This window comes from Echeneis naucrates, chromosome 15 (genome assembly GCF_900963305.1).
Source record: "Echeneis naucrates chromosome 15, fEcheNa1.1, whole genome shotgun sequence".
In the NCBI taxonomy this organism is placed as follows: domain Eukaryota; kingdom Metazoa; phylum Chordata; class Actinopteri; order Carangiformes; family Echeneidae; genus Echeneis; species Echeneis naucrates.
In genome coordinates this window covers 8,133,633-8,155,658 of record NC_042525.1, presented here as the reverse complement: position 1 = coordinate 8,155,658, position 22,026 = coordinate 8,133,633, and the positions used below count along the sequence as shown (strand labels likewise).

At 42.3% G+C, this 22,026-nt stretch overlaps 1 protein-coding gene across 4 annotated transcripts; it reads right to left on the bottom strand.

Annotated features, from left to right (window-relative positions):
• Window positions 1–680: 680 nt before the first annotated feature.
• ldb1a (LIM domain binding 1a) lies at window positions 681–17,889 on the bottom strand. 4 transcript variants are annotated; one of them, XM_029521255.1, is made up of 11 exons: window positions 17,744–17,889; window positions 8,209–8,311; window positions 7,562–7,606; window positions 7,236–7,311; window positions 6,214–6,316; window positions 5,879–6,051; window positions 5,670–5,792; window positions 5,494–5,571; window positions 5,246–5,369; window positions 4,936–5,084; window positions 681–3,110 (listed from the first exon to the last, which is right to left on the bottom strand). In XM_029521255.1, exons 1-11 carry the CDS (start codon window positions 17,769–17,771, stop codon window positions 3,057–3,059), a joined length of 1,056 nt encoding a protein of 351 aa, XP_029377115.1. In that variant the 5' UTR covers window positions 17,772–17,889; the 3' UTR covers window positions 681–3,056. The 4 variants fall into 4 exon arrangements, with proteins under 4 accessions (XP_029377115.1, XP_029377116.1, XP_029377113.1 ...); XM_029521256.1 differs by having other exon boundaries at window positions 4,942–5,084; XM_029521253.1 differs by lacking the exon at window positions 681–3,110 and adding an exon at window positions 3,118–3,995.
• Between the last annotated feature and the right edge of the window lie 4,137 nt (window positions 17,890–22,026).

Here is a 22,026-nt window from a genome sequence, read left to right as displayed (position 1 = left end):
TTACATCCTATAACAACCATCATGCAACAAAAATGCCCCCAGCCACCCATTCAGTTTTCATGTTGGTTCTCAGAAAGTGCACCTGATGGTGGTGTGACTTAGTGAAAGATAAGACAGGAATTAGTTCAATCATATTTTTAAAAAAGTTCTTTGTATCTCAAAAAATGTACGAGCCACTCCCAGTATCCTCGGTGAGGCCTGCTCACTCATCAGCTTTCAAACTTCTGTCTCTCTATTGATAACTAAGATGTGCTGTTACATACATCACTCCTTGTTATCAGTCTTCTTTTCTAGCTAACCAACAACCATCTTTTAAATCAGCTCTGCCCTGCCCAGGAAGAACTGGAACCAAAAAATGATTCATAGGGATTGTTAATGCTGAGGAATTCACACTTAATTTCTTATTTTCTTGTAAGTTGCAAGGGCTGCACATCTTGCTCATGTTCCACCTCAAAATTTGGTTTTCGTTTTTAATGAGTTCAATGTACTGCACTGGAGTCTTCTGCCTATTTCGTATGCCAAGAAATAAATATTTTGTTTGGGGTTTTTTTTTTTTTTTTTTTCAGATTCTTTTGGTCAAGTTCTGTGAACAAAACAGAAACACACACACACAAAAGAAAAACATATTTCGATCCAGAATCAGCACAGGTGAGTCCAATAAAGACAACAGAGCTTTTCAGTGAAAATTCATCTTTATACATGAATTATCAATGACAGAAATCTGGAAAAAATATAGATATAAAATCAGCCTCTGTGCTGAGGTGCTACAAGAACCAGTTATGGGCTAATTTCCATTTCATCTGCCTCACGTTTCCTAAATTATGTCAACTCAAGAAACAGCTGATAAGTTTTCACCTTGATTAAATTCATATCAACTTGCTGAAACAGTGAACCACTAAAGTAAACCAGCGGTGCTAGTGACAGTGAATACGGACCTAAACACAACGGGCTGCAGCTCAGACAATATTTCTGCCAAATGATGGAGGAATTTTTGACAGGCTGCTCAGTCTGTAATGGCCTTCTGAGAGACCCCTGCTGGGAGAGGCTGCAAATTACTCTCCATAAGCTGTCAGCAGGGTTTGGGAGTTTGGAAATGTTTTTCATTTTGTTCTACGCGTGTAAACAGGAAATCCTGAAACATCAGTTTAAGGTCTAGTTATTCTTTATACAAGATAAAATATAAAATTAACACAATTTATCAAATATCATCTGCCACTTAGTCTTCACTAAGAATGCCTGTGTGACATCAAAATACATACCAAAAACATTAAATCATATGCTTAATGGGTATGTTTTATTAAATTTCACTGGAAGTCACACTCTTGTGGCACATTTCCAACATCTTAAGAGCCCAGCAAAGCTCTTTAGAGGATGACTCACCATGAAATTGAGCAACAAGAGGAAAAAAATAAATAAATAAAATGAAGGACAACTTAGAGGTTAACGTTTTCTCTAAATGTGGTTATTTATTGGCTTTCAGTGCATCTGACACATTCTCAGATAGACCAGAAACCTAAAACAGCAGAGAATGGCTATTAGATATCTCTTTACTGTGAACATACTGAATCATTGTAATAAACAGGCCAGAAAGACCTGGGAGCCGCATGTCAAAGAACAAAAGTAATGGAATGACCTCTATTAGTATTAACTGACTCAGCAGCCCCACAAACTCCTCCATATATTATCATGAGTATTGTACAGGTGGGTGGGACCTAAACAGAACGTCAGTACATAGAAAAATAAATACAGTCTGCTAAAATGAGGGCAAAATTCTTTTATCAGTGATTGTACCATTAAAAATCACGTTTAAAAAAACTTTTAAGAGGCTTTTCATCTCTTTACATTAGATTGAGTTTCTCATAATTCTAAGGAGGAATACATAGAATAACTTTTACAGAAATTACTAGCTAAAAATATACAAGCACAGACACAAACATGAGGTGTAAAGCCAACAAAATGATTCTTCATAAAACAAAACAGCGCAGTGTAATCAATATCTAAAGAATCTTTACATGTAGCTCCTTGGTCTGCAGCTTTCTTAATTGTGATTAAAAACATTTCTGGGAAACTTAAGTTAATACAAAAGTCTTTTTTTTTCTTATTTTACAATCCTGTCAAAATTTGTCTTTTTAAAATATTTTGAGTAGCAAATTTTAGTAGTTTTCCGCCCTCTGAAGAGAGACACCCCCAGATAGAGATCTCAAAACAATGCAAACAGTTCTGCAGTGACAAGACAACATATCCAAAGCTGGCGCTTAATGGAAATTTAGTGGGTGAACTGGTTTCCAGTGTGCTGCTTTTGACTTGCATCAAACAAGATGTAGTATGGTATTAATAACACTAGCCTTGTTCTCCACAGCCTGTTTTCTAGCACTGAAGCCGATGGACCGGGTGACAATGTGATGTCTGACACAGATGGATGACATTATATCGAGCATAGACTTACATGAAAGTTATTACCATCACAATAAGAATGATCTAACAGCAATACCTATACATTAATATACTGCAGGTTTCAGATGTTTTACAGTTCATACATTAGCAATAATAGAAAAGAAAAAAATACAACGTCAATTTATAAGAAAAATAGATTGGAGTTAAGAGTGGAAAACAGTGCAAAGAATATTCTGGGGTGTTTTTGTTTGCTTGCTTGTCTGATTATTTTTTTTAGAAATTGTTTACAAAAAAAAAAAAAAAAAACAAACAAACAACTCAAAACAACTCTAAAACATAGAAAATGAAAACACAATTCTGTAGCATCTGGTGCTCTGGTCCAGACATGCTGCGTACCACCTCTCTCCAGTATCTCAATGTTTTATGTTGCAAGTGTAGTTGTATGTGTGTGTGGGTTTGTGTACTTGTGTGTGTGCTTATCAGTTTTTGTGTATATGTATGCGTTAGTGTGACAGTGAGTGTGGGAGTGAGCGAGTGAGTGAGAGAAAGAGTGTGAGAGAGAGAGAGTGTGAGTGTGTGTGCGTGCGTGTGTGTGTGTGTGAGAGTGTGTGTGTGTGTGTGTGTGTGTGTGTGTGTGTTTTTAAGATTTAGCGTAGTGGTTCTCAACTCCGGTCCTCAAGCTCCGGCACTGTACAGGTTTTTGTTCCAACCAGGTCCTACAAAAACAAATAATTGAGTTTTTAAAAACCGAACGTTGAATTTTGATGCTAAGAGTGCACACAGTTTTCTGCAGCCTGCAAAAAAATAAGTTAAGCATTTCTTCCCTGTGACATGAGCACAACAGAAACAGCGAGGTGCGTTGTTAATGAAAACGCACGCCTGAGAGACCCGAGGTTGGAACAAGAACCCACTGACATGGTCGCCATGGCGAGCACTCGGACATCAGGACATGCAAACTTTGGCCCAAACACTGTGGTGAGCGATGATGAGAGGGGGTTTAAAGACACAGGCGCACACACACCGCCACCCCAGTAGTCTCACCACACATCTAAGAGGACTGACTGGAGCTGAGCAGACAAGGGCCAAGGCTGAGCATCACTGGTCATGTGCAACAATGTGAGGGAGCGAGAGTGGGAATCTAGTGGCCATATCCTTCATGTGACAGTAAAGAGCTCCAACAGTCCATCAGCTATCATCCCTTTGTCTAATCACTGTCTTTTTGTTTTAAAAATAATATAAGGGAACAAAACAAAACAAAAATTTCATTGAAGACAAGTGCTCGAGGCCACCCTCCCTGACTCCACTAGTGTGTCGGCTCAGGTGGGTCCCAGTAGGTTTTAAGCATCGAAAAGGGGACTGACTGGGACCTCAGCGCTCTACTGGGACGACTGGGAGTTGTCGTTCTTGCTCTCCTGACTGGAAGGGGCTTTGTTGTTCCAGGGCGAGTGTGCCCCCAGTGCAGGCGAGCTGTTGAAACTGTCCTCATCCTCCAGGCCATTTGCCCCATCGTACTGCGTGTTCTCCAGCCGCGTGATCAGACGCTCGTCCTCGTCACCAAACTCCCCTCCCATCAGAGTGGGCTCTCCCACCATCATCACGTCCTAAAGGGGACAGCAAGGGCCGGTACATATTATCCCCATAATACAGGGGGGTGCGCGGAATGACTGGCTGCACGGACGGGTTGTAACTGCAACGTTTTTCTGTTCCTATGGCCTAGTTGTGGTCAAACGGGGCTCAATTCCATCTTAGCAGTTTCATTTTGACTAATGAAATGCATTAAAATTGATACTTTCAATTTTAGGGATCAGAAGACACCAACTGTTAAATTCTGAGGCTCTAGTGTTGTCAGGGCATTAACATTGACTGTTCAGTTGTACGTGTGGACTTGACACCCTGCCCCTGTTCCAAGAACCAGGGTCAAGGGCCCTTCCTACTGGCCAGCAGTGGGCATCCCTGATCCTTGAGTGCTGCATCACGGGAGTGTGTGTGTGTGTGGGGGGGGGTTTCATTCCACCTCGGGTCTCGTTCACTCAATCAAGAAACCAAGTAAGCAAAGACAGAATCGTGTGGTCTGATAGAATTAGTGGTAACTCTACAACCAAGACAGCAGATTCAGAGAGAAAACCCAACTGTCCCACAGGAAATCAGAGCAAGGTAACCCCACCCCATGACCCCAAAATATCCATTAACCATTACTTAGAGATGGAAGTCACCTGTACCCCCTCTAGATAAACCCATAGACCTTTGGCCCCAGAGGACCAGGGACTGCCCATCACTGGTTCACATGAGGGGAACTAACTAAATCTAATCATCTTCCGTAGATTTACACAAATCAAGCTCTACCCCCTACCACCACACCTGAATCCCTGCTGCTATACCTACTCCTAGCACACTAACAACCCGAACTGCCTCCCCCCTTTACCCAAGATAGCTTTCTAACCTCCTTGTGTTTCTCTCCCGCCCCCCATCCATCTCATCCTCCCATGCCTTGCTCAGCTAATTTGGAGGCGCAGTTAGAGGTCAAGTAGATGTAATGCTTACAGGTACCTGGCTGGAGAGTGAAAAGCTGTTGGCTGGACTCTTCTTTTTGCTGTTGCTGTTGTTGTTGCTTCCTCCACCGGAGCTCACGGTGCTTCCTCCAGACACCTTCCTTTTCCGCCGCTTGTTTGGAGCTTGTCTTGCTGGTTCAGCTACAAGAACAGAAGAGAAGAGATTTTGCCATCCAGTCATTTCAAAAAAATCTTTTTCCCCCCTTTAACTGTTGAGAATGTCATGCACCTGCAGCTGGACTTGTTTGTTTGTAGTCTTTGGCTTAAGTAATGTAAAGACCACATTAAAAGATGCCTTTTACCTGGAGGGGCAACCATTCTTTGCCACTTTTGGAAGAGGCAGGTTTTCAGGCAGTCTCTGGGACTCAAACTGTACGTCTTATGCCTGGACATCAACTCCTGCATGGGCTCCAATATCACACAAAGCTTCAAGTAAAATAAAGAGAGGAACCAAATACACACAAACTAGTGTTAGCAGTTTGGTATGTATATCTAGAATAACCTGGGAAAGAAAAAAAAAAATAAACCAATTACAGAGAAGTCTGCTTACACGGAGGTAGTTGAGTGTGGAGTTGGACAGCCCACATCTGGTGATATTTTTAGCCAGCTGATCGAGCATCTGGGGATCCTATGTGATTGAATTTAAAGATGAGATGAATAATCAGATTTACAGGATATGCATTTGAGAGGGTGCATCTATTTTTTTTTTTTTGCTCTTAAACTTACATGCATTGCCAAAATGCTCCTTGGAAGGACCTCTCTGTGTTGTCTGATGCTGAAGTGCCATGTCTTGATCCTCATCATGTCATCAAACATGAACTCTAAGTACAGCCGGCCCTCCACACAAACCTATATCACGAGAGAGAGATCACAGGTCAGAGGCCATGATACCTGTTACAGGAGGAGAGCTTTATCCAGTGTGGCGTTAACTATACCTGTGTGAACATGGGTTTGCCGTTCTGGGTCACCATGGTGCACTGGTCACAGTCCAGAGACACAAAGTTACTGTGGAAAGACTCCTTTGGGTGCTTCAAAACGTAGAAGAGTTCAGTGGCGCCCCCTTCAAAAATACTCCGAAAGTAACGTGGAATCAACGTCCTGCCAATGGCTGCAGATAAAAATGAGCAAAATTACTACACAAAAATTTAAATGAGTCCTCTACATTGGGAACATGGGAGGCTACAGTGACAGAACATTTTTACCAAAAAAAAAATAAATAAATAAATAAATAAATAAAATAAATAAAAAATAATAATAAAAAAAATCTCACTATATCGTTTCGGTCCATCTTCCAGACAGAAAGTGATGGTGAGCATGGCATCATCTTCAAAAAACTCTGTGGTGAAGGCATCCCACCAGAGATTATCACAGTCCTGAAGCAAAGGAAGAGCCATTAGATTTTTTGTTTTAGTTTTTAAAATGAAACATTGTGAAAATGTCACATGAGCTGATTTACTTCATAATCTGAATCTGAAATACCGCACGGAAATCAAGTTTAATACAGGAAGAAGACAAACTGATTTTACATATTCATTTTAATTTAATACTTCTGCTTTAGATTGCTCAGTTTAACTTAAGCAAGCCAATCTAAATGGGTCAGAAGAAAAATAGAACCAAAAAAATAGAATAGTTTCCATATATTGCTATCAGGGCTGAATATAAAGAAACAATATGTTTGTGTTTGGTGAGGAAGTTAAATTGACAATGACAAACATCTTTAAAGGTACATAAACAGTAATTAACTGATTAAAAAGGAGTAGAAGAAATTCATATTTCCTAAATTGCACTATTTATTACGCTAACCACTGACAATTAAAGCAGATGAGAACAAATTTGCATGCTAAATGATGGTCATCCACGCGACATGGTGTGGTAAATACATACAAACGGAACACGAGTGTGTGAACTTTTTAAATGAGGTGTGCTGTTCATTTAAACACAAATGCAGTTAACACCCCACCAATGTAGACAGGTTGTGATGCATGTGTCGCAACGGCTAGTAGGTTGGCACTCACATTACTTTTTAGCCTGGGTGATCAGATAATCGTATTAGACTCTGAATGTAAATTAAAATCAATGAGAGCTCAATCTTAATTTCCCACAAAGATCCAGATACACAAAAACAGTATCTGCAAGCTTGTCAACAGCGACAGGTTCACCAAAGCTGCAGAAATGTAGCATGCATTGGAGACTGTGATCACAATAAACTTAAAAATGAAATACACCAATGTTGTGTACTTTATACATACAAGTTCTCATCATTCTCTGTATAAATGGTGGCATGATTCTCACCTCTGTCCAATTCTGTAGCCTTTTGTTCAGCTCGTATATCCTGTAGTCTGTCTGGTTCCCGTACGGTGTGGGTCTCCTGAAACAGAAAAGAGCATTCAATACTCCAGAGTTTGAGTCATTCCGATTTCCACATCTACAGTGCAAACAAATGGTTTAAGGCAGGAGCGGGATAAAAACTAAGTCTAAAACTGGACTTCATAGTAGTTGACGTTAATGCCAATATTTTTAAGATGAATAGAGATATTATCCCCAGTAGAAACGTTTTTCTAAATTCCGTTGGAGCAAGGGCAAGGCATTAAACAAACAAACTGCAGCAGTGTACTCACCCCATTCCAGGCTCCATGTATGAAGGGGGGTACATGGGTGTAGGCCTAGGAGGGGGAAAAAGTAAAATAAGCAGCTTTTTCATATTAAAAAACTAACACCAAGCCTGTGCACTTATAATTCTATGTGGCAAATGTGTAATATTTCATCTTTTACATGGATAAAATGGCACACAGAGGTACATGATAAAATACTGAGTATTGAGAAACAAAACTGTGACTTAATAAGTTTTGTAATAACTGATTGTACTGACTGTCACTTTTAATTAAACTAAATTTGTTTGTTTTTAATTTTTTGTATTTTAGGCCACACAATTAAAATCAGCCTGATGTTGTGTAGTCAACTGTCATCATTTTCAAAAGGTGAGTGATCCAAAAACTGAATTTCCACAATGTACTTAAGCACATGCAAAAATATAAGACAGATTACTATTAAGGAAAACGTTCAAACTAAGCTAGGTTGGATTCTTCTGAAAGAATATTAAAGCCAAGTCATTAAATGATTATATTAACCCCCAAGAAGTAAGAAGCAGACAACAAATGTAATACATTACAAAATTTAATGACTGAATTAATGCACCACATCCTAGTTAAAGACACTCTTCTTTTGATAGAGCCTCTCATGTCTTCACAGTGTAAACCAGACCTACCCCACATCTCTGTCCAGCATAGCGCCTGGGTGGAAGGGGGGAAAGCTGCCGCCGTTGGGGGGCTCCTTAGGAGAGTACAGCTTGAATGACTTTGACGAACAGCCTGCACACAACCACAGGACAGAGGAGGGGGGAGAAGAGAGATTTAGAGGAGATTCAGATTTAGCTCATTCAAATCACAGCATCATCTACGTAATCTAATGTGGGACAATTTTGTTGAGATTTACTCAAATAAAAAGATGCTGCCAAATCAATTTCCTGCTGATTTCATTATCTAATGCATCTTCAATCTGGTAAATGGACAAGAAAACAAATCATCATGAGTGGGCGGGGGGGGGGGGGGGGCACCAGTATTAATGATTTGCCTGCAGAAAAACTAAGAAAAACAATCAGAGAGATGGGAGGATACTCTCAAAGGAGATGGTCCGACATGTTCTTTGTGTTCTCATACCACCCGTAACACGACAGGGAATCCTCTTCTCTGCACACACTCAAATGTGATCCTAGCCATGCTCCTCTACTCTGTGTGTTTCTCCCCCGCTAGTTGCCTCCTCTACCCATCCCCCCACTGGCTACCCTTGCCGTTGTTAACCCTTGTCTACCAAGATAAGGGATTCATGCTCCAACAAATCAGGGCACAGGACAGGGACTGTATGCAATTAGGTCTCACCAAAGATATTTTATACACAGGCAGACAGTGGTGGACTGGAATTTCTGAGAAAAACAACCCTTAGACTGGCCCATCTCCTTACTGTTAAGCATAAATACATACAACATAAGTTCTCTAGAGACATTTAAAATGCATTAAATAATGTTTAAAGATTTTGGGCGACATTGAGATTGTAGAAATTCTGTTTCTGTGCATACTTTCATAATAATGTAAGTGCACGCTTTGCCTGTTTGGAATAAATTCAGGCACTAGAAGGCAGCATAATGTTTATTTGTGACCCTAACTCGGATACAATTTATGCAAATTAGTCAGTCCCTGCCATTTGACATATGAAACATGGACAGTAGCAGATCAAAACAGACAGAGGAAGACACATGCACACGCAACATGGGTCATGTCACTTTTGGGGAACTGATGGATAACCTCACAATGGGACAAGTCTGCAAATGCTGGAGGTTAAAGTCGAGACAGACATGAGCGTAGAGAGAGGGCATGTGTTGGGGTTAATTATGCCTGTGTGAACTCTCAGCTCCTTCAGCAACTACAACTCCTCCTTAATTCACTTTCATCCCTTTCTTCCTTGCGTCAGTTTGCCCAAGAGAGCCATGACAGGTCATGTTCTCCTCCTCATTACCAGAGGGGCAAACCTACTCAATGGTTTTCTATGTATTACCTCTGACCTATAGCCTCCCCCTCAAAACAACACCAGCCATTAGCCCCAGACAGCATTCAAACCCCTATAAGTCTTTGTTCAGTCTGATGCTAATGATCATTGTGCATGGCACAAAATCCACTGCAAAAAATGCATTCCTCAATTATTCATAATGAAATTATCTTATGCATTTTATTGTCTCTAAAATTGAATACTTGCACATTCTAAAACAAATTACAAAATTGCTGACCTGCATTTTATTTTCTCTTCCAATACACAAAATCTCACACCAGGAAAAAAAAAAGAGAGAAAAGGCATCAGAACCAAACACATCTAGACAAAATCTGCAGGTTGCATGTGGCGGTGAAGCAAACACACGCGTGTTATCAACAATTTCACGGGCCAAACACAAACGTCTTCATGAAAGGCAGGCAGGCATCCCCGAGTTTAAGTGTACATGTCAAATACAGATGAATCAGTCTGACTTCAGCAGCAGAACACAGCTTTGGTGTGTGTGTGTGTGTGTGTGTGATGCTCGATCGGAGGGCTAACTTTAAATAAAATGAAACTGCAGCAGTTCAGTCCGCCCCAACTGTTCATTAGGAACAATAGAGCTGCATCCACAGACTGGCCTTCAGCCAGCAAAACAGCAGAGCCGACGTGCAAAACACACAACACGCTTTCTGCTGCCTGGCGTCGACTTACGACTCGATGTGTGGACATTATGAAGTGAGCCGGTGTTTTCTGTGGGCGGCAGACGGGCGGACGCAGGGGGGCCCAGGGCCGCGGAGGACGGATGCCATTGCTAAGCTATTAACTTGCTAAACTGCCGCTACCCGCCGCCGTCCACTTACAACTTACCGACAGCTTTAGCTCGGCAGCGCTTATCGTGGAAATGAGCGGCAGTAGGTCGGAGTTACCTGCAGAGAAAGGTCCACCGAAAACGCGGTGTTGCTCAACACCTCGGCTCGGTGCTTCTAGCCAGCTAGCCTCGGTGCTAGCCGGAGCGGCTGGATGGGGGAAGCTCCAGCGCTGGCCGCTGATGATACGATCCCGCGATCCCAAACACGGCGGCGGGCAGCGGTGAGGGAAATGCTCCCCGATGTTGCCCTCGGTTTCTGGTCAATTTTACACCCCCCGGGTCTATGTTTTAAATGTCATTTGTGATGGAGGGGGTGGGGGGGACGCTGCTACCTATCTACTACTACTACAGGACCCTTTGTTCCTGCCAGCCGAGACACGAACAAACAAAGGCCCCGCCTCCTCACAGCTCCTCCGCCCATCCCGACGCCCAGACCGGGACCAGCTCCGGCCTTCCTCCCCCTCCTCCTCCGGGGCCCCCGGTCTGTCCTCTCCTGGATCCAGTGGCCTCACCAGAGTCACACAAGGTGGGCCCCTAACGGTGAGGAATATATAATATAGACAATATATAAACTCTCATCCCGTTTTCATCCTAAACATCTGTAATGTTAGTGGGAAAATGTCTTCATAGTCTGTTATGTTTCACGTTGCTCCAACTCTTCTTGAGGCTATATGATGTTTAAACTGCGTCACTGGGTCAAAGCCAGCTCACTTGTCGCTGCGTCGTTCAGTGAAATAGAAAAGCACTGGACATATAACTGTGATGCGCCACGAAGAAGGTTCTGGGTTTGATCCCTGGGCCTGGGCGTCCAAAGACAAGTAGGTTTATGGTAATTGGTGACTCTCAATCGCCCACAGACATGAGCGGGGGGCATGGAAAGTTACTGCCCTAACCCTAACCCTATTCTAAACTTGCATCCCACCGTCGCCCAGCACCAGCTAGGACTGGGATATTGACTCTGATTCATGTTTGGTGTGTTTGACCAGACCAAGGGTTAACATCAAGTCACCCTCTGGCAGGTAAATTGAATATATTAATGCAAACCTTTGTTTTTCATAATAACAAATTTTAGACATGCAGACATGGTGCTTGCATTAAAGCTTTCATTCTTTTGTAAGACTTATGATCTTCTTTGAAAATGGTCTTTAAAATGTCAGGTTTCATTTTATAGTACCCACCACCCATGTCTGTTATGAGGGAGTGCTGGAATTAATCCAAACTGTTTTGAAGCCCTTTCCAGACTTTTACCAGATGACATTAAATATCTACTCAAGAGAAAGAGCTACGACTTTCAAGACTGGCTTGTTTTCTAGGTTCTCTAAATTGGCTTGGATTAATGTTATTATTTATTTAAATCTGCATTAGATGTGCAGCCCCATAGGCATGAAATGATCTAGATTCATTGCCCAGGCTGGAATTCATTATATGTATATATATGAAAGTGCTTTAAATCAGTGCATAAATGCAAAACTTTCTCTGGGATAAATTACATTTGATCTCACATAGTTTTGGGCCAAAAAGTATTATATCAAGTGAAATATTTTTTCTCTCTCTCTCTCTATATATATATATATATATATATATATATATATATCTGGAGCATTGAAACACCAGTGATGTGGAACAACGGGAAAGAGAAATCCGCTGGAGCTATGTGTACCAGCGCTGGTCATCTGTTATGGAACAGTTTGTCCTGTCATTACCACTAAAAAAATATCAGTCAAATAGCTTGACTGACCTTTCTTTAAAATGTACGTAGTCCAACTCAGAAATTTAGTTCATAATGTTCAGTAAGTCGTTACCTAAAAAGGCTGTTTTAATTTAAGCCACCTCTGAGAAGCCTTATGATTTCATTCCTTTAGACCACAGTCTTCAGCCTGTTGTATCTGGATATTATGTAAGAGTATATTCTGCAGTCTCACTTATAATATAATCAATAGCCACTCTAATGTTTACAAGCAAATATATTTGAAGTGGTCTCAAAGTGCATTTAAAACTCAATTTGTTGTGGCTTTCGCTTGAGCCACCAGTCAGCTTGTAGAATTATATCAGCCAACAGAGCAGACGAGAGAGGTGAAGAATTGCATTTCAGTGAGTGAGTAAACACATCTGACCCACACACTTTGCTTTTACAGCATAACCCCACATCAGGCACAGAGCAGAGTATCAGCTTGTGATGACAGCTCACACTGGAGGACATACAGCCATAAAGCCATCTAGTGTGAATTGTGAATGTGTTGTAGAAAAATCGAACAATCCACATATCAGCCTTGACCTGGAATTTGATGTTCTATCAACGGGGTATGTTTCTTCCAATGCCTAATTCTGTCGACAGTTCCTGCCAAAGCTACGGCAGTCACCACAATGTTGATTCTAGTTGGAATGTTCTCCATGACTCTGTTAAAATGTAGAAAAAGATGCAACTTGCAATCTGTTTCTAGGTGAAGCAACTGAATAAAATTGTTGTATTTGTGGTTACGACAGAAGAGCAATTGCTAAAGGGTGAAAATAAAAGAAAGACTAGCACGTTTTGTGAAAACACAAACCCACTTCTAGGATCCCTTATTGAAAATAACGATTCCCCAGTCCACTGTCTGTTCAGTGCTGATACTGGCACAAGGAGACATGATAGAACAGCATCCCCCTCTGCTGGCAAATGCTGCAAATATCTGCCCCATGCTTCAGAGCAAAACAGAGAAGGATCCAAACAAATGAGCTTCCTCCAGTAGTTTGTACTGTCCTCTTCTCCCCATTAATACAGAAAATGTATAACAATCAAACATTTTTACATGCTTTATAGCATTTATATTGAAAAACAGATACATCTTTAAGGAAATCTGGATTATTATATATAAAAAAAAAAACATTAAAGATGGATCGAGAATAAAGTGTAGATTTTATGGCACAATATATGGGACATTTCATGGATTGCTGTGGAGATGTTCCCCTACTGAGAAATGATTCCTATTCAATTTGTATTCACTAAATGGCATATTTAGTACACACATGCAGAGTCTACCTGGCAAGCAGGGCTGGCAGGCAGTGATAACACTAAAGGAACCAGCAGAATATGGCAGTCATATACATTGGAGTCCTATTTTAGTCCTAGAAAACTGGTCTTGTACTACACGAGATCAGATCTACCCGCTTGTATTAATAGATCTCAAGCTCATACAAGCGCTATTTAATGCAGAGTTGCATAGCGTTCCAACTGAAATGCCTTTCATGCATTGTCATTTAAATGATTAATGTGGTTTCTATTACAAAGGATTTGTACAGATTTTTAATTATTTGGATCATTACTCAAATGCCAGTAGAGGTAGAGAACTTTTCCACATGAAGAAACTGATCTTGATTTAAATCAACAGCAGCAAACCTTCAGATGCATTGTGTGTTTTCTTATGACAGAGAGAGTGAAGAAAATCTGAAGGGAGCGCTGGTGAACAGCATGTTCAGAGCGCTGTAGCTTCATTTCTAGACTCCAAGTGGAAGCACAAATCTGTCAGGGAAACTGTTGTGACACCTGACTGGTAGTGATAGCAACACAGAGGCAGACAGAACTAACACAGGCTGCAACCAGAGGGTGCTTCTGTGGCTTGACAGGAGGAAGTTAAACAGCATATGTTCAAGATAAATTGGGGGATAACACAAAAGAAATGTGCTGGTGAGTGTGACGGTTGACGCTGTGGACATTTACAACTACATATGCCACTGATCTGAATCCTGACAGAGTTAACCGACCCCCAAAGAATGGGTTGTTGTTTCAGATAACTGAGAGGATCTAGTGCCGTTTAAACTGTGGATTTGAGCAGTGAACCCCATTTAGAAAACAACAGTTTCTAATGCCTTTCATGTTGGAGTAACATCCAGGGAAATTTTGTTTCCTGCAAACATATCTCTCTGTAAAATAAACGTGTGCCTGTATTCTTATCATACTGAACAACTACCGCATTTTAAGACTGCTCTTAAGAGGGATGACAGAGAGACAGACTGTCGTCATGATGTTATTTAGAGCCCGATCTTGGAGCTGCTCAACAGATAATGAATAATGAAACAGCTATGACACAGCACTTGATTTTACCAGAATATGGACATTATCTAACTCACAACACAATGCCCTACATTGAAGCGATGCTCATTTTAATGTCACATCTTAACTACTCCGTGAGCACAATGAATTACCTCCAAACCACTGCACCAATTCTGCTGAATGCATCTCCACCTGCTAAGTGGTACTGATACCCGCATTTGCAAGTTGCCCAGACGTTAATGTTCAGCTTCGCTGGCAACAATACATGTTTCATGGTGGAAATCCCTGTAACAGAAGGAAAATGCCAAACTTATTCGTGGTGTGTTTGCACATTTCATCTTTGACAACCAGCAGCTCAAACAGGCTAGTTCACTCGAGATGTTGATAGTCTAATGAGGGTTTGTATTTACACAACAATATTGAGCCTTAAATAGCATTAAAGCCCCACACAAAGGTGGCGTAGAGACAAACCACATAACTTTTTACTACTCTGATCCTTTTTTCAGTGCAGGCCTTTCTCAGTCTGAGCCTTGTAACTGTCATATTCCATCTCAGTATCAGACCTGCTTTAATGTTCAAAGATTCTGCAACTTGCAAATCTCCCACAAACAAAGCTGCACTTTGATAAAATTGACTGCTTTTCCTTCCCACACATTTAGTTTTCTCCCCATCCTCTGTGTGTGTGGCACATGCCAGCTTTTCTCTGCCATCCTGTCGGCCTGCAGCAGATGTGACATCACTACAGCTCGTCTAACCCCCCCCCCCTTCCCCCCATCCCTCTGACTCCCCAGCATCTCTGTCTCCCACGCATTCCTTCTTTCTCTCTGCCTCTGCACACACAGCCATTTTGATCTACCAAACAAGATCTGAAAGACTCACTAGTGTAGACAGAGGAAGGAAGAGAAGAAGTGACGAATTCAAAAGGAAAAGAAAGTGAGGCACAGTCGTTCAGTGCAGTCAGATAAGCTGAGGCAGTCATGTTGTTGTGTAACGGTAATCAAAAAAAAAAAAAAAAAAAAAGCCCTGGCTGTTTGGCTGCCATTTTGGCTCTGCTTTAAGCCACTTTTCTCCAATCAGGAGCCATGTGACTTTCTGCATGAGGTAACAGTACTGTTACCGCAAAAGGCAGAGAACGACAGTTGAGGGAGTGAGAGCAAAAGAGGAAGAAAGGGAGAGGGTGAGATGATAAAGGCAAAGACAGGAGGGAGGGGTTTGAATGAGATGGGTGAGAGACTGAGAGTGGTGAGCGGAGGGGAATGCATGGTTGAGTGGGTACATGTGAAAATGCCGGGGGGGGGGGGGGGGTATCTTCAGCTCACAGGCAATCTATTTTTACCATTTAGTCTGAACAAAGGATGTGATTGGATCCACTGTGTTAGGACAGATCTCCTTCATGCATGGAACAAAGCCTTAAAAAGACTGATTCATAGCAAAGTCACAACAACAGCAGGATGTCACAGGGTTGTCAATGAACCAGATGGGCAGGAGAATCTGTTCCTTATTATGGCTCACATTCTCCCACATGCAGGCAGACATGCAAATATGTCCTGTATCCAATAATATTCTGGCTTGATAAAAACCAAAAAAGACTGCAACCAGGTGAAAAGAGAAAGTGATGTCACAGTAAGAGGGGATTTGTTTTCCCCAAGCAGAAACACACACAAAGCATGGGGAGGATCTTCCATCCACCATTGTAGAAGAATGTAAACAAACCAGGTTTCAAATATAATGATTTACAGCACATGAAGTCAGGGATAGAGAGAAACTGCAAACCACTCTGGGTCAATGTTACTCTATCTAAGAGATCAACAGCCTGAACATGCCTGAGCAGGATTCTTATGAATGTGTGCATACAAGTGTATGTGCATAGTGTATTAGTTCCACGCATGCCTGTGTGTGGAAACCTTTGTATGGTGGTGCATGCACATGGCGGATCTCACTGGTGGACCTCATTCTTGGTGCATCTTTCAAAAACATATGGAGGCCATTAAAAGTTTCTGCTCCACAGTAAAGTCTGTCAACAGAGGAATTGAAGGAGGTAGAAATACTGCAAAACTACAGGAGAGAATAAGGAATTATCTGAGAGGAGAACATCAAGCGGAAGCCACATATTATTCCATCTGATAGCTGACTACCAATGAATCAGAGCAGCCCCATTAAAATGATACTGACACCCTAATTCAATCTGCTCTCTCTGAGATCCCCCCGAGCAGATGCTACGATTCAATTTCTGTCTTTTACTCGCTCCCTTGTGTTTCAGAGAGCCCGTCCCCTGGCAGTGTGAGCCTTTTCACTGTCTGCGACTGTCTCTGTTGCTCGCCTTCTCTGACTGGGGTTAAAAAGAAATTGCTCAAAGTCACAAAGGACCAAACGCTCTATGGGAGAGAACAGATTATAAGATCTCCTTGATAAAAATTTCCAAAACATTTTAGCAATGCCAAAGACTGGCACACAGACAGATGCAGACATAACTATATTTTCTTCCTCTTGGTGTTATGCAGTAGGGGAGTGTGGATACTGAGTACCAATAAGAAACCATCAACATGGCAGTACATCAGTCTTTATGCAACTATTCTTGAAACATCATGAGATTGAGAATCTTGATTCCAGGAAAACCTGGGCCAAGCATGACAAATATATGAAAAGCAAATGCAAAATGCAAAGTCACAGTGACAAAGAGCTGTCTATTATCCAAACAGTAGCTTAACTCCCAGCAATTCAGCTATCAGTTAAATGCTCTTAAGTACCCTCATCAGAGGTTGGAACTCATCAAGACAGACTAAACCATTTTGCTGTGACTAAATTAAACAACTTTTTCCTCATTCAGTTCTGGGTCTAAGAGTTCAACTGACAACCAAGCAATGATTTCTCCCAAATCTTCCAAATAATTATGAGCACAAATGATCAAGAAGCAGACATGTTGCTGCCAGATAAGGCTGAGAAAAAGTTGAAAAGGGTCAAGGTCTTATTGATATCTCAGTGTCTCTGTACATGGCAAAACTCGAACAGTCATTGATTTGCAGCACAGCAAGCTAGTGTGACTGAGAGGGTCTGCTGAACAACTTAATCCTAAAGTGTGGAAGCCTCAGTCTATAACCTTGTTTTAGGACATGTGTTGAAAATGTAGCATGGCTCCTCCATCACACACATGCATGCACACACAGACTCACTCAGCTTGACGCTGGCCCTAGGCGGCTTTGCAGCACTTTTACATAAGTCATCTTTCTGACAGCACCACTAAGCACGGAGACGGAGAAGGAAAGAGGAAAGAGGGAGAAGAGAGCAAGAGAGAGAGAGTGAGGAGAGAGTGTAGCCACTCACCGGGACAAGCACAACCTCCAACAGACATCTTCTCACATGTTGGGCTCTGCTCTGAACGAAACAGCTGCACTCAGTCCACACGCTGCTGGCATGGGCCAACTCTGAGGAAAACAACACAGACAGGGGGGTGGAGAGATAAGAGGGAGTGGTACAAAGCAGGACATGTACACCACAACTACACTCCTCTCTCTCTGTCAGAGGCAGGAAGTTGGCAGTGTTGCTCTAGCTGCATCATTAATAGGCATATTGCAACACAAGTGGGAGGGAAAATGAGAGAGGAGTCAAATAAAAAGAAAGAGTCTTATCGGTATGTGAGACTGGAGTAAGTAATATGGATTGGAGGCAAAGGTGCGTGCACGTGTGTGTGTGTGTGTGTGTATGTGCGAATGGAAGAATACAACGGGGAGGCAATTAGAGCATAGTGGAGGAAAAAGAGAAAATGTACAAGGTGTTTGTGTGGCAGTGATGCATCGTTTTTTTGCCCGTTGCTGCTGTGGGAGATAAACATACTCAGTAGGTGCCCAGAGGCAGAGGGTCATTACTGCCAAACAAGCGGACACACACACACGCTCTCAGCCTCGTGCATGACAGATTTCCATCTTTCTTACTCTCACTGCTTCCTTCTGTTTTTCTGCTGCAGAGAGAAGACTGGTGTTAATCACTACAGACAGTATCGATTAAAAATGCAAAGCCCACCTGGAGCGCAGGGACACCGGAGACCCATGGGAGGAAGGAACAGCACGCATGCACCAACATGCAGACGCTCATAACCAACAGGAGCTGCACGTAAACAGTCCAACTTAACTACAGTGTTTGCCCAGCAGCCTCCTCTGTTGCCTCTTCTCTCTCTTTTCCACTTGTTTCTTGTGTTTTAATCTTACCTCACTCTGTCAATTTAATCTCCTTGCCCTGTGGATATTACTGTGACCTTTCTGCAGCTTGATGCGGCTTGATGTGATTTGGTTTCATTTCCTTTCCCTCGTCCACATCTATGGTCTTCCGTTACGGTTATCCCATAACTTCTCTTGGTGGAGCGTGCCTGTTCTCCAAGCCAATAATCTCATAATCTCACACTTCACTACATCAAGACATGAGCACATAACTGACTCCCTTGAGCTGGATGTCTTTGTTGCTCATGATCCTGTCAGACAGATGACAGACTGAACCATATCACTGAGTTATTGTGACTAAATAGAAAAGGAAAAAAAAAAGAGAAAATGTTCAAACTGACAGAAGATCATACAAAGATACACATACAGTGTTGTATAGTCTGGTGACACTTAGGATTTTAAAGTACCCCAACAAATGTCACAGAATAAAAAAAAATACAGAAAAAATTATTCACAATTTGTATGGAAATTGTTAAACGAGTTAAGCTGTTGGAAGAATAAGATAAAATAAATAGTAATGAATGAATGAATGGTTGAAAAATAATGGACTCACTGAATTAAAAAGCTGGTTACGAAGCTTTGGATAGGTGGGTAAAATGAATAATGAACGCAGCTTCTGTCAGTGTTATGCTGTATGACTCTGACCTTTGTTATAGTGTGAAAACATATTTGTTACTGCATTCACTTTTCCATCGTGTCTGTAAACTGTATATGCTGCAGTGCACTAAAGCCCCCCAACACCCCCGTGAGTTGAACCCAGTTTAACAAACCTCAGATCTGTTGTCTCTCAGTCACAGCTGATATACTCACAAAAGACAAACTACTGTCTCCACAGAAATGAAAGCTGACGGGGCACATTCCCCACACATCAGCGTACTTGCAGTGGCATCGTATCTAAATGTCATAAATGGTGTCAGACACTGTTCTCAGGACCGAGACACAATGAACAACCCCAAGGGTCTCCTCTTCTTTTCCCCTTGTCTTCTCCCCCTTCCTTTCATTTCCCATCCACTCGCACACGCGCACACACACACACACACACTTGTGGTCTCTGTCTGTTTCAAGGGCCATCTCTTTCTGAGTCTTCTCATCTCTCATGCTATTCTGTCACCATTGGGTTCCTTGTATGTCTTGTAGGTCAGGATCTGTGGGTCTGACATTTACAGAAGATTCTGCTGATGTTAAAATGAACAACTCTAAACAATAGCAGATATGAGAGACAGACACCAGCATCCCTAACAAGAGAGAGCAAAAGCAAGACAGAGGAGGGGTGCATGACTGTGATTTGGGAAATGGCTTCTGTTTCCAGGAGCGATTATGCTTTGAAGCTGAGCACTTCACCACTTGCTGCACTGTCATTCACGCTCTCTCTCTCTCTCTCTCTCTCCCTCCTACTCTTGCAGATACAGAAATTCCCGCTCTGTCAACACATCTGCACATAACTCAAAAAGCTCTCTAAAAATAATGAAGTTCCTCCTCCATTCACCTCTTCTCCACTGTGGGAACACTCAGCAGCAGGTCCAGGTCTACAACACTGTATGACAGTCTGCAAAGTGCCTGGCTCACTGAGGCAAACATCTATGAAACACTTGCTCACATGTTCTGCCAGCCTCGTTCTTTATCCCTGAAATTCCAAAAAGGCACCTGGTGTCATACTTGTTATCTCAGGTGAGGTCATGCTTACCTCTAAGTCTTTTGTCTTTTGCAGCTGTTTTGTGACCACCCTCCCTCCCCTTTCTTTTCTTTTCGCCACACTCTCTCCCACAGACAAACACTCTTAAACACCTCCATCTCTCCGCTTACCTTTGTCTTCCTCTTTCCTCTGCGCCCACACTCGCTTGAAAAAGTCTGCCTGGGTTGGCCACACAGACGAAACCAAGCTGGGCCACCAGAGAGAGAGTGAGAAAGAGAAAGAGACAGAGAGGGAGAGAGAGAGTGATGAGCAGATGCAGATAGGAGACACAAATGGAGGGGGGGGGGGTCTAGCAGTTTGCAAATTGGATGATGAGAAGGAAGGAAGGAGGGAAGGAAGGAAGGAGGAGGAGGAGGAGGGGAAAAGGGGAGGGAGGGGGGCAGCGCTCAGCTGCACTGGTATGAATATGACGCAGAGGCAGCAGCCAGAGCCACTTCTCCTCTCCTCTCCTCTCCTCTCTAGCCCCATCCCTCCATGCCCACCGAGAGAAAGGAGAGAGGGGGAGAGAGAGGGCACTGTATCCATGGCAACGGCAGAGCAGCGGTAGGTAGCAGTTAGGGAGTGTGTTGGGGCACAGTCGTGCTCCTCTCGTTCTCTGTTTTTCTCAGAAACAGAGGGAGGCTGTGCAGGAAATGTGAGCAGCAGTGGCTTCTTTAGGGCACGACAGGTAATGAGCGGCAGACTGATGGGCCTGTTGTCTCTCAGACGTGTTCATTCTGCTGGAAATGTAGATAAGAGCAGCAGAAAACCTCCAACATCAGGTATTTGGAGTAACTTTTAATGTACATATATCCTACTTCTACCATATAAATCCCAGGCCAGGAATAGTGTGAATTGCTTAAAATACAATGATTTGAGATAAAAATTGTCTGAGCTGAGGAAATCAGTTTTGTTGTGTCCTGCTGTGACACTGCTGCAGCTATTTATAATAAGTTTACAAATTTAGAGTTTAAGGTCCTGCTCATGGAGACTTCAACATATCAGCACGGGAATTTCAAACCCTTCAAGTTCTGGTTAACCAAACAACCAAACTGACATGACACTTTTTAGAAATGGCGTATGCTGTGACGCACAACTACAACCAGATAATCTTCCACGAAATTCATGTTCTTCAAAGCAAATGTTCCAAAGGGACCCAACTGATCAGTGAGACTTGTAATTGTTGCCTTAGGGATTCCTGGATCAACGCCAGCGAAAAACCCAACATGCAGACACTAAACTACACTGCAGCAGTGTGTCTGTTGTTTTTAGACTGCTTGTCAATAGGGATGCTCGCTCAAATTTAAATTCATCATAATGCATGCGTGAGTTAACTGAGGAGCTCTCCCACATCCATCAGCCAACATTGAAAAATTTTTCTAATTTACAGATGATACTAGGAAAAAGTTGCATTTAGTTTTCTTCTTCACATTGCAGAAAATGAATGTAAAAATGGAGACAGACTAAATGGTACACCATGATGGAAGACCACAGTGTGTGTGTCTGCACGTGGCCTCACCTCTAATCCATTTCTGCCTGTGGGACAGTGGGAATTGCCTATGGCTTTTCTGTACCATGTAGAACCCATCTTAATGAGGAACACATCACCCCCACTTTTGTATTTGACCCAATTTAATCCCCACCTTTATGTTTCAGAGTATGTCCTCCTATTTAGTCCTCATACCTTTACTCCATGTGGTGCACTCAGAAGTCCTTTATTT

Bases quoted from the DNA above. Each gene is read 5' to 3' on its own strand.
- ldb1a (XM_029521253.1), bottom strand. From the start codon at position 17,771: ATGTCTGTTGGAGGTTGTGCTTGTCCCG. The intron at 8,312-17,743 runs GTGAGTGGCTAC...GGTTGTGTGCAG, and splicing joins TGGAGGTTGTGCTTGTCCCG to GCTGTTCGTCAAAGTCATTC. The intron at 7,312-7,561 runs GTGAGTACACTG...TTTCTGTTTCAG, and splicing joins TACATGGAGCCTGGAATGGG to GAGACCCACACCGTACGGGA.